The following is a 12,540-nucleotide window of genomic DNA, read 5'->3' as shown; positions in this document are numbered from 1 at the left end:
CACGTCCAGCACGAACGCTGGTCCAACTGAGGCGCCAGGTGGAAATGGCATGGCAAGCCGTTCCACAGGACTACATCCAGCATCTCTACGATCGTCTCCATGGAAGAATAGCAGCCTGCATTGCTGCGAAAGGTGGATATACACTGCACTAGTGCCGACATTGTGCATGCTCTGTTGCCTGTGTCTATGTGCCTGTGGTTCTGTCAGTGTGATCATGTGATGTATCTGACCCCAGGAATGTGTCAATAAAGTTTCCCCTTCCTGGGACAATGAATTCACGGTGTTCTTATTTCAATTTCCAGGAGTGTATTTCAGCCATGAGTCATTTCGTGTCAGTTACAGTTATCAGAAATAAACAGAATTTCTTAAAAAAAGCACTTACTTGATATTAATAATGATCAGACTGCACATAATGTTTGTTACCAGTGTGAAAATATGAAGAGAGTAATATGAAGTAAAATTATGATGTTTGACAATAACGCTGTGTTTTATTGAGTGTGATTAATTGAGAAAGTGATCTTAAGTAACAGTTGTATATTTGTTTTATCCTCATTTAGATTAGAGTTGCGTGTCATCAAGGGTTTTGGTGGACAGAGGGGACTGGTGTACAGACTGGATGATGAAGAAGACCGATTTTATAGGCCAGGAGGGCTTCTTTTTTATAGAGGGACCAAAGGTATGCCATTTGCTTGAGAACTGGTCTTCAATGTCTATTATTTGGTTGAGTTTTACTCTACTTTTCATTACAAAATCCAGTAAAAACATATTTTTATTCCTTTTTGTTTGCTAACACTTTAATCTTGAGTATTTCTTCTTCTTCTTCTTCTTCTTCTTCTTCTTCCTTAAACCCTTATCTGACTTCAGTTTTTTTCTATTCTGTACACTTTTGTCATGATGTGACTTCATTATAATCTAGGAGATTAATAGAATACCTGTTATTGGAATGAGACTAATTTAATTTTCCAATATGAACAAAGATTTTATTACAGCATAAAAATGTTAACATGTCTTTATTACATAGGAATTGTGTGTCCATTGCCTTGAATTTCTTGTATCTCTTTTCCTTAAAGCAACTGATATAGATGTTCTCTGATTGCCTATTGTAGCTCAGGAAGTGACCAACAGTAGTCACCCGTCACTCCAGCACCACTGATACTGTCTTTACCACCACTTTAGTGTCTTGATGCAAGTGTGTAGGTACCTTTTTTCCTGACTGACACCATAATAGAAACAAGATGGCTATTCATAAAGTGAATTTTGAGACTCATCAAAGTGCCAAGAATCATAAACTTTTCCAGCATGTTGACTATAATAAGAATATAATGTGAGTCCTTTTTCTTGCCCAATGACTTAGTAACAACCTCCTCGAAAAACACTCAAGCCTCACTCTCCTCGACAGCCATTTTTAATTTAAAATTGGAGTTGAACATCATTTTTCAAACGTAATGTTCAACGAACATGCATTCTTTTAGTTTCGCTTCTGATAGATGCTATTTATAATGTTCTCTATCTGTTGCTAAGTTTTGTAAGTTTTACACAAACTGTTTTGTTCCCCTAAGTTAATGCTCAGAGGTGGTAATAGAACTGTTTTCAGGTCTACGATATTCTTGCGCAAAACATCCCTTGCACTGCTACCCCATATATTAATTATATTATTATTTGAAATGGTATTTAAAATATATAATAAAAATTTCTAAAATATTGAGTTTTAACTCTAAAATTTGAAGGTGAATTTGAACATATATCTTCTTTCAATTTTATTTGTGATAGGTGTGGAAACTTCTTGCACCATCTGTGGACAAGGCTTTTGCAAGCTGTTTAATTAGGCACCACTTAATTTGTGGAGATGATAATAGGATTTTTTTTGTATCCAAGAGATTCTTGCACAAAATATCCCGTGCACTGTATTAATATTATTAAATGAAATATATATGACTCAGATTTCTAAAAATGGATTTTGAAATTACTGAGTGTAAATTTTTTTAAAAGTGAGAGCTGTGGTTTTTTGTTATCATATTATGATTCAGCACATTAAAAAACACAAGAATAAGCCACTTTCATTTGAAAAGTTTTTGTCGATCATTAGCCTGTGTTACAATATTATGAAAAGGATAGCTGTTACTTGTCATATAGCGGAGATACTGAGTCACATATAGGCACAACAAAAAGACTGTCACAAAATTATTTTTCAGCCAACAAAGACTTTGCCAAAAATAGACAAATCTCTCTCTCTCTCTCTCTCTCTCTCTCTCTCTCTCTCTCTCTCTCTCTCTCTCACTCACTCACTCGCGCACACACACACACACACACACATGACTACAGTCTCTCGTGGTTGGGTGTAAGAAAGAGACTGGGGCAGGGAGCGGGAGGGATAGCAGGGTAAGGGTGGTGGATGGTAAATGGCTGCTGGTGGAGTGTGTAGGGACGAGATAGAGAGATGCTAAGGCAGATACGTGCAGTCGGGAGGTTAGATGGAGGGCAGGGGCTAGTGGCGAAGGAGAGAAGTAAAAAGACTGGATGCATTGGTGGAATAGAGGATTGTGTAATGCTGAAATGGGAACGGGGAAGGGGCTAGATGGATAAGGACAGTGACTAATTAAGTTTAAGGCCAGGAGGGTTGCAGGAAAGTAGGAAGTATTGCAGGGAGAGTTACTGCCTGTACAATTCAGAAAAGCTGGTGTTGGTGGAAAGGATCCAGATGGCACTGGCTGTGAAGCAGTAATTGAAATGAAGAACGTCATATTGAGCGGTGTGCCCAGCAACAGGGTGGTTCAGTTGTTTTTTGGCCTCAGTTTGTCGGTGGCCATTCATGTGGACAAACTGCTTGCTGGTTGTCATGTCCACATAGAATGTAAAACAGGGGTTGTAGCTTGGTTTGTAGATCACATTACTGGTTTCACTGGTAGCCTTGCCTTTAATGGGATAGGTGATGTTTGTGACTAGACTGGAATAGGTGGTGGGAGCAGGATGTATGGGAGCGGTTTTGCATGTAGGTCTATTATAGGGATGGGAGCCATGAGGCAAGGGGTTGGGGGCAGGGGTTCTATAGGGCAGGACGAGGAAATTGTGTAGGTTCCATGGGCGGTGGAATATCACTGTGGAGGTGGGGAGGGGTGGGAGAGGATACTGAGTAGGACATTTCTCATTTCAGGGCATGGCGGGAGGTAGTCAAAACTCTGGTTGAGAATGTAATTCAGTTGCTCCAGTCATAGATGATACTGAGACACGAGGTGAATGTTCCTCTGTGCCCAGGCAGAGGTACTTTTGGAGGTGGTGAGTAGCTGGAAAGATAAGGCATGGGAGATCTGTTTTTGTACAATGCTCATCACTGCAGATGCGATGGCCATGGGTGGCCATGCCGTATGGTAGGGACTTCTTGGTATGGGATGGGTGGCAGCTGTTCGTGGAGGTTAACATCAAGGAAGGTGGTCACTTGGATTGAGGAGAACCAGGTGAAGTGAGTGGGGGAGAAGGTGTTGAGGTTCTTGAGGAATGTGGATAGGGTGTTCTCACCCTTGACCCAGATCACGAAGACGTTATCAGTGAATCAAAACCTGGTGAGTGGTTTAGTATTCTGAGTGTTTAGGAAGATTTCATTTAGATGGCTTATGAATATGTTGGCATAGGATGGTGCAATTCAGGTGCCCATAGCTGTACCCCGGATTTGTTTGTAGATAATGCCTTCAAAGAAAAAGTAATAATGGGTGAGGACATAATTGGTCATGGCGACTAGGAAGGATGTGGTTGGTTTGGACTCTGGTGGGCATTTGGAGAGGTAGTGTTCAATAGCGGTAAGGGTGTAGACATTAGGGATGTTAGTGTAAAGAGAGCTGGCATCAGTAGTGACAAGGGGGGCACCGTGTTGTAAACGAACAGGAACTGTGGAGAGTTGGTGGAGAAGATGATTGGTATCTTTTATATGAGAGGTTAGGTTGTGGGTAATAGACTGCAGGTGTTGATCTACGAGAGCAGAGATTCTCTCAGTGGGGGCACAGTAACCAGCCACAATAGGGGCAGTGGGTGGTTGGTTTTATAGAGTTTAGCAAGCATGTAGAAGATAGGAGTGGGGGGAGCGGTAGGGATGAGAAGAGAGATGGACTGTGGGGTGAGGTTCTGGGATGGATCTAAGGATGTGAGGAGAGATTAGAGATCCTGCTGGATTTATGGAATGGAGTGATGTGGCAGGGTTTGTAGGTGGATGAATCTGACAACTGGCGGAGTCCTTGTTGGCTGAAAGCTTATTTTGTGACAGTCTTTTTGTTGTGCCTATCTGCATCTTAGCATCTCCACTATATGGTGAGTACCAACTATCCATTTGTAATATTGTTACATTCCATACTGGATTTTCTATTGTTTGATTTAACCTGTGTTATTTAGATTGAAGGCATTTGATGTCTTCACTATTCGTATTGCCAACACAAACCTACCAGTAGGCAGACAGTTCTCTTGGGGTACTTAAGTCAATATTGAGAAAGTACAAGACACATTGTTCAATCACAGTTCTCCCTAAGAAATGCTGGAGATAGTGATTGGCATGACAGCAGCTTTCATCCAGTTTCCGGTTACAGCTAATAAAATGAAATTTGAATATTTTCCATTGTTAGTTTACTTACACTGTATGAATTTCTATGACATTCATGCCATATGTTAATGGGAAGGTAGGGAACCAATAACACACATATTATTGTACTGGCACATCAGAGGTAATCACCTTGATGAGGACTGTTCTAATTATAATTGAAACACTGGATTTTATATCATACTATCATGCTCTATCCCCAGAAGAGTTTTACTGGGACTTCAGTAAGTAGTTTTAAATAAAAACAAATTGATTGTATATTCCATCAAGTAAGAAAGAAAAAGAGTCAGATCAAATGTGGTTTGAAAGAGGAAGGAGGAAGAAAATACACTTGTGCATAAAACTTAAGGACAAACGTAATTGTTGTGTGATGCCTTGGGTGACTGTTGGAGGATACAAGGAGATTTAGATAGAATTTCTATTTTGTGTGATGGATGACAGCTTACTTTGAATGTAAAAAAAGTTATCTAATGCATGTGGATAGGAAAAACAATCCAGCTAATGCTAGAATAGAATATTAGTGGTGTGCTGCTTGACTCAGTCACATCAATTAGGTACCTCATTGTAACACTGTAAAGTGATATGAAATAGAACAAGCACCTAAGGTCAGCAATAGGGAAGACGAATGGTCGACTTTGGTTTATTGGAGAATTCTAGGGAAGTGTAGCTCTTGCATATAGGTCATTTGTATAACCCATTTGTGAGTACTGCTAGAATGTTTGGGATCCCCACTAGGTCAAATTAAAGGATGACATCAAAGCAATTCAGAGGAGTGCTGCTAGATTTGTTACCACTAGGTTTGATCAAAATGTGAGTACTGTGGAAATGCTCCGTGAACTCAAATGGGAAACCCTGGAGGGAAGATGATGTTCTTTTCACAAAACACTATTGAGAAAATTTAGAGAACCACCATATGAAACTGACTGCATTTCTACTGCCACCAGTTTACATCTTGCATAAGGACTGTGAAGACAAAATAAGAGAAACTAGAACTCATATGGAGGCATGTAGACAGTTGTTTTTCCCCCACTCTGTTTGTGAGTGGAACAGGAAAGGCAATGATTTTGGTGGCTTGTGGGGTATGTATGTAGATGTAGATGTATCACTGCCAAGTAACATAGCTCATGAAACTTGGACCATACACAAAATGAACTGCTACAGTGTAGTATGGGAGGTAAGTGAAATTACTATACAATGAAACAAACATAAATGACACCTTTGTTCAAAACAATAATTACACATTAGTCATTATGAGTCATGATGGTCCCCTGGACATGACAAAAGGTAGGACATGGTGCTTAGTAGTGCATGCTCTACAGCATGTGCCCACACTGGCCACATGGTTGTCGTGGAGTTCTTGTGGTAGGACACTCCATTTCTCCATCAGTACATTTGACAGCTAAAGGATGGTCGTTGGTGCATGTGGACATTCTGCAGTACATCTCCCCAATACATTTCACATGTGCTCAGAGGGAGTCAGGGCTGAGTGCACCTCTGAACCATGGAATTGACCAACGGATGTACCTTGTTCTAAGTTTTAGAGAGCCTTACACTCGTGCAAACATTATGCCTCCCCACACAATAACACCTGGACCGTCAAAATGATAATGTTTGACAGTTTTCCTGGGTGCATTACATATTACCACCTCACATCAATGAGGGCAGGCCCAGCTGTGTCGAACATGATCATTTTCTGAATTTTAAAATTTTCCTGGCAAATTGAATTAAAAAAACAGACGTGCAGTTGGTTTTCATTTAGTACCTGCTTTGATATTTCAACTGGGCACCTGCCAGTCATGAAGACTGCCGAAGACATCCTCTGTTCCACAATATATAGTGTGCTTTGTGCATCTGTCAAAATCAAGTTTACAGATGCTCCACATTTCCTAGCAGTAGTGTCCTCACTGGTGGACCCATGGGACTCACCTCTCCTGTGCCTTACCACTCGCCATGGCCATTGGCGCAACCTATAGTCTTCAGTTAGAGCAAATTGTGGAGATGATGGAATTCCATGCAGTTATCGCTGTTCATCAGATTTTCCATGAGGTGTATTTCCATAGATTCTTTAATAATGCCATCCCAAAAGGATGTTGCTGTGGTCAGTACCATTGTTTTCTTATCCCTCATTGAATGTCCAGTTGAAATACAGTATTTGGCAATAGCAGACTTGCTTGGTTGCAGAAGGCGGGTGCAGTATTGGTATTCAGTGCAGCGTTCTTTCACAGTATGTGTGGCCTCACCTATGCAAGCCATACCACTTTGGCAAGGTATTTCGTAAATTCTGGCCTTCTGAAATAACAAGTTGTCCTTCACTTATCCCAAATGGTCTGCAATCTTAGATGGATGGAAAATCGCTGTCACCTGAAATTTTCAGAGGATTCTATTTCAAACAAGATGTTGCCCACAAAAGAAAGGAAAGATAAAAGATTATCTGGTATATTCCCCTTTTTATCCATTTCCTGGTTCTTAGTTTTGACTGATAGTGCCCTTTTTATGTGCTAGGTAGGATATCTATTTTGTCTGGGCACTGTCTGGGCACTGTAAGTGAGCTCTTTAGGCAAACTATGTAGATCTGAGACTTGAGTATGAGTGTTTTGAGCATGGTCATAGTTTGCAATAGGTTATGACAGCTTGTTGCTTGCGAATACATATCAGTATGTGCAGGCTTATGATAAACCTGACTGCTACAGAGATCCATCATACTTCTGTCTAACCAAAACATCCAAGAAAGTCAAAGAACCATCATTCTCTGTTGCCATAGTGAACCGAATGTTGTTATGAGTGGATGTGAGGTGATGAAGGAACTCCCATTAATTTATCTTCTTATTGAGGCCTCAGTATGAAAGTATCGTCCACATACCACCCAAATACAACTGGTTTAAGGGCAGCTGATTCAAGCAGTCTCTCCTTGAAATCCTCGGACACCATCAGTCTGTTTAAAATGTTCTTGGTTGAATATAAAATAGATTGAGGAAAGAGCATGCCAGAACAAAGCAGTGATGCCCCCTGAAACTTATTGCTAGATAGTGCCAAAGAATCTGCAAGAGAACCCTCTGTAAAAAGTGATACCACTTGGAATGTAACTAAATGGTCTGAACTGCAACACATCTTCCTCCTATATCACAGAATTAGATTGATGGAGTGACTTTGGCCAAGTTCGATTGGATCCACAAGGACTCAAGTTTTTGGTAGATGTCAAAATTTGATTGTATCTTGCCACAGCAGTCATAGCACAAGTGGTAACAGCAGGACGTTCCATTGTCAATGTTATAGAGAAAAATTTGGATGATGTGATGCTGTCTGTTTTAAGCAAGGGACTCAATTTTGCGCCTACACTTAGAGCAACACCTTTTAAAATTTTTGCCTTCCATTGAATTCTGTAGAAGAAATAAGAAGGGAAACTAGCTCTTGTGAAAGCTCATCCTCAGCATAGTAACTTAACGTATGCAGAAGTGGCTGCATTGCAAAATCTACAAGAGGACCCTGATATAGTGGTACTGAAGACTGATGAAGGCGATACAACTGTTTTGTTACCCCATAGTGTGTATGATGATAACATCTATGATGTGCTGCATGATTCTACCTATAGGGGGATTGAGTACAACCCTATAGGACATATGTAATGGAAAACTTCTGTACTCTTGAACTCCTGCTCCTTGCTTCAAGAGATCATCAAAAGATTAAGAACACATGGTTGTTTATGACCAAGACTGTATGACCTTTCAAAAATTCATAAAGAGTTCCATTACACACAGTAACGAGCAAGATTGGAGTTCATACATATGATTTAGCTGAACATCTTGCTTGTTTGCCAAGACCGTGCAAATGCTTGTATGACGTCCATAACTCAGATGACTTTATCAATAGTCCTTGTAGCCAAGTTGGGCTGTATTTTATTAACCTCTAACTGTGAGTGATTTTGCGAGTTTTCTATATAAAATTGTGAACCAATTTCATTCAACAGTTAGAAAACAGTTATAAGGCTTGTATTAAAGGAATGTAACAAGGAAACCAAAGGGTTAATTTGAAAGTGACTTTTAATTGACATTTAACATACATAATGCAGGTAAATGAGAAATCACGTTCAACATTATAAATAGAGGAGAATTTTTTAAATATTTTTCTGAATGTGGTATCTCTTGAAGCAGAATTCCATCCCCAAGCCTGCATTGCAATCTTTGCACTTGGTTCTGCATTGTTTTCCATCATCATTTCTTATGGAACAGCATACAGTCCACCTTCTATGAGGTTCCTTTTTTATTGGTTATGGAAAGTGTGCGGGATATAAACTACCTTCATGTTAGTCCTACTGTATTTGTATGTGTTTGCCGGCCGCGGTGGTCTAGCGGTTCTGGCGCTGCAGTCCGGAACCGCGGGACTGCTACGGTCGCAGGTTCGAATCCTGCCTCGGGCATGGGTGTGTGTGATGTCCTTAGGTTAGTTAGGTTTAGGTAGTTCTAAGTTCTAGGGGACTTATGACCTAAGATGTTGAGTCCCATAGTGCTCAGAGCCATTTGAACCATTTTTTGTATGTGTTGAGGTGATACTTGTATGCATTTCTCAAAAACTGCTTCAGTTATTTCCACCATGAATTCCAAAAATGCTTTCTTCGTGTTGCTTGATGTTTGATCTCTCTCTCTCTCTCTCTCTCTCTCTCTCTCTCTCTCTCTCTCTCTCTCTCTCTCTCTCTCTTTCTATCTCTTTCTCTCTCTCTTTTGGGGGTGGGCAGGGGGAGGAGGAGGGAAGTTATAATAAATGTGTTGAATAGAGACTGTTCAATGAGATGCCAAAATACCTGCTTGTAATATTTTTCTGCTGTCTCTAAGTGGTCTTGTAATATGAAAATTCTTGATCAGCTCTGTCATTGCTGCCCCTTGTATTGTTATAGTTGTATATCAAATGAGATTTCATTATTCTGTCACCTCTTTTGGTTTCCCTTATGTGCAGTGATGAATCAGATCACAGCCAACTTTGAGTAGGCTATGGTTGTGTATAGTTCTGAAAGCACAAATTGTTTTTCTGTCTTGCCATTTTTGGACCATGATTTTGCCTCTTTTAAAAGCTCTGATTTCTTCCTTTTTTGGTTTTATCTTTTCCACTGTTGAGATTCCACTACTCTTGAGTGATAATTGAAGAAATCATTTTGATGCAACTGCATTATTTTACCATCAGTCATCATTTTATTATCATTAGTGGTTTCAGACAATCACATCCATTTTTAAGTGACGCCCGGTAGCTGAAAATAAAAACACTAGTTACACAGCAAGTGAAGTAGTGTAATATCTTTGACAGAACTTGCAGTGTAAATGTGCTTTTTCTGCTTAGGTGTCTGGTCGTAGGTTAGCAAAATATCATGTGTACAGAATTTTCTTGCTGCTTGGATGTAAATTTAATAATATTACTGTAAATTGTTAGCAGCAGTTTGTTGGTTACATCTGTGTGGCACCTGGAGTATATCTGCAATGCAATTAGACAGGTCATAATTTGTCCATCTATATCGAGAAAGTGTAAAATGTGACTTCTGATGCCTCAGAACAACAACAAAAATATTTGACAGGAAAATACTGACTTCCTTTGTACAACTATCCCAGAAATTATATCCAATGCAATAACAGCATGCCCCTCAGAATCATACAGAAAGACCTGAACACAAAACTGCCCAACACTTGTGGCTGGAGGGTTAGCATAGAAACCACTTATCACCAATGAGAATATGAATTACACAAGTTGATCACTTCCTAATTAGCAGTTGTGTACGTTATTTGGAGAGAAATACATAACTTCTGCTTAGCAGATCACTGTTGAAGTAGCATTATTTTAAGCCAACTCATACTATTAAATAAGCAACACTGTTAATGTTGACATATAATTTTTTAAGCTGTAATAACATTTGTATTTCTTCATTTTAGATCCTTGGATGAGGCACTGCAGTAGGAAAACAGGATTCTGTTTCTATGCTTGCCCTAGCAGAAAAGACTCTTTGTATGATCAGCACAGGCCAAGTGATGCTTGTGCCTCAGCTCAGTAAGTATTTGTAGTTTTATTTTCTTATTTTGAAGAGAACTTCTCCAGTTACCATTTTTTTGTTTTCAAATAATAGTATCTCTGCTTCTAACATCGTGCTTTTAAAAATAAACTTGTTTCCCCTGAAATAAGTAGTTGCAATCAAGAACATTTCAGGTGCCTAAAACACGAAGTTTTCGCTGTAGTAGTTACAGAGACTACTGTGTCATCAAAAGACCCTTCCAAAAGTCTAAAAGTGTGTATTATGCTTTGGTGGTAAGCATTCTGTTTATTCCATAACTGAATATATAGCCTGTTACAGTATAAAGTGGTCTTTTGTGTTGTTCACAATACAGCTGTTCAACAAGCCATAGCTGCAAAGCTGAGAATTAATGAAATGTGATTTTTAACAACATTCAGTCATAGGAGGTGCAATATGTTGTTCTCAGGAAGAATAGCGGGCAGTTAGCCACTACATTAACTCAAGTTTCTCTCATTACCCTTTCATGGTCATTTCATAGTTTGTTGTGGAAGGACTTAATATACTTGCTGGAATAATCTACAGTCCCAGAATTTTAGCAGTAAACATCTTTGTGGTGTTCAGTGAACCTCTTATACTGTCTGTAGCTGGAGTTTGATGTGCATCTATGTGACTCTTTTGTGCTTAGTAAATGAACACATGGTGAAACACATCACTTGCCATAGGATATTCCGTACTACCTGTATTAATCCTATCTGGTAAGGGTTGCAGACTGACAAGCAGTACTCAAGAATTGGTCAAACGAGAGTTTTTTAAGTTACCTCATTCATAGTTGAATTATCCTTCCAAATGAATCTTTTAATTAATCTCAGTTTGGTATCTTATTTTCCCCACAACTAGTTTTATGTGGCCAATCCACTCTTGGTCACACTTTATAGCTACTCCCATATAATAATAGATAGCTGTTGTTGCTTCCAGTGATTTATCACTAATAATGTAAAAAACAGTAATGCATCATTCCAACTATTTGTGAACAATACTCTACATTTATTTATTTATTTCATTTAGTCCCTGCACCAAACATCATTCTCTGCATATCTTCCTGCATTTCACTTTAGTTTTTTGGCATGAATTTCCTACATATAAGGAGTGATCAGAAAGTTTCCGTTTGAAGGCTGTACAGTTCAGAATCAGTATGAAAATCAGCCAAAATCATCATGAGCACTGAGTCAATCATCCCACCGATGCAGCAATTTGGAGATAGCCATTTGGTAAAATACTGTGTCCTGCTGTGTGAAGAAATCTCTGTCTGCTGCACATCCTCGTGTGACCCGAAACGTCATGTCCCTTCATGGCCTTTTCAAGGGACTGAAGGCTTGTTAGTCACATGGGGAGAGGTCAAGACTATAGGGCAGGTGCTCAGGCGTCTCCCACTTGATTTGGCATAACAGATGAGGCTAGTGTGGTGTCACCGCTAGACACCACACTTGCTAGGTGGTAGCTTAAATCGGCCGCGGTCCATTAGTACATGTCGGACCCGCGTGTCGCCACTGTCAGGATCGCAGACCGAGCGCCACCACAAGGCAGGTCTCGAGAGACTGACTAGCACTCGCCCCAGTTGTACGGACGACATTGCTAGCGACTACACGTACGAAGCCTTTCTCTCATTTGCCGAGAGACCGTTAGAATAGCCTTCAGCTAAGTCCATGGCTACGACCTAGCAAGGCGCCATTTGTACCATTGCATGTATCTCAAGATAGTCTCACTTGTCTCATCAAGATTGCTGTATACCAAAGGACGAGATAAAAGTTAAGTGTTCTAGTAGCTACGTTCTTTTCTTTATCACATTCATTACAAATCCTGTTCCAGACTTCGCGCCAGTCGGCGTGTGTGTACGTGTGCCCTTTCGGCTACCCATCACTGTGGACTGGCTGCCTTGTCAGTCCACTACAGCTAGCCTCCCAGATCGACTGGCGTC

At 40.0% G+C, this 12,540-nt stretch overlaps 1 protein-coding gene across 1 annotated transcript in view; it reads left to right on the top strand.

Moving 5' to 3' along the window:
* LOC126204447 (cap-specific mRNA (nucleoside-2'-O-)-methyltransferase 1) overlaps positions 1–12,540 on the top strand; it is a 286,518-nt gene that overhangs the window by 250,124 nt on the left and 23,854 nt on the right. The window contains exons 16-17 of the mRNA XM_049938834.1: positions 558–676; positions 10,489–10,603. Coding sequence (XP_049794791.1) covers positions 558–676; positions 10,489–10,603 — 234 coding nt within the window. The remainder of the gene's footprint in view (positions 1–557; positions 677–10,488; positions 10,604–12,540) is intronic.

The sequence above is a fragment of the Schistocerca nitens genome, chromosome 9 (genome assembly GCF_023898315.1).
Source record: "Schistocerca nitens isolate TAMUIC-IGC-003100 chromosome 9, iqSchNite1.1, whole genome shotgun sequence".
NCBI lineage: Eukaryota > Metazoa > Arthropoda > Insecta > Orthoptera > Acrididae > Schistocerca > Schistocerca nitens.
This window is presented reverse-complemented; position numbering and strand designations above follow the sequence as displayed.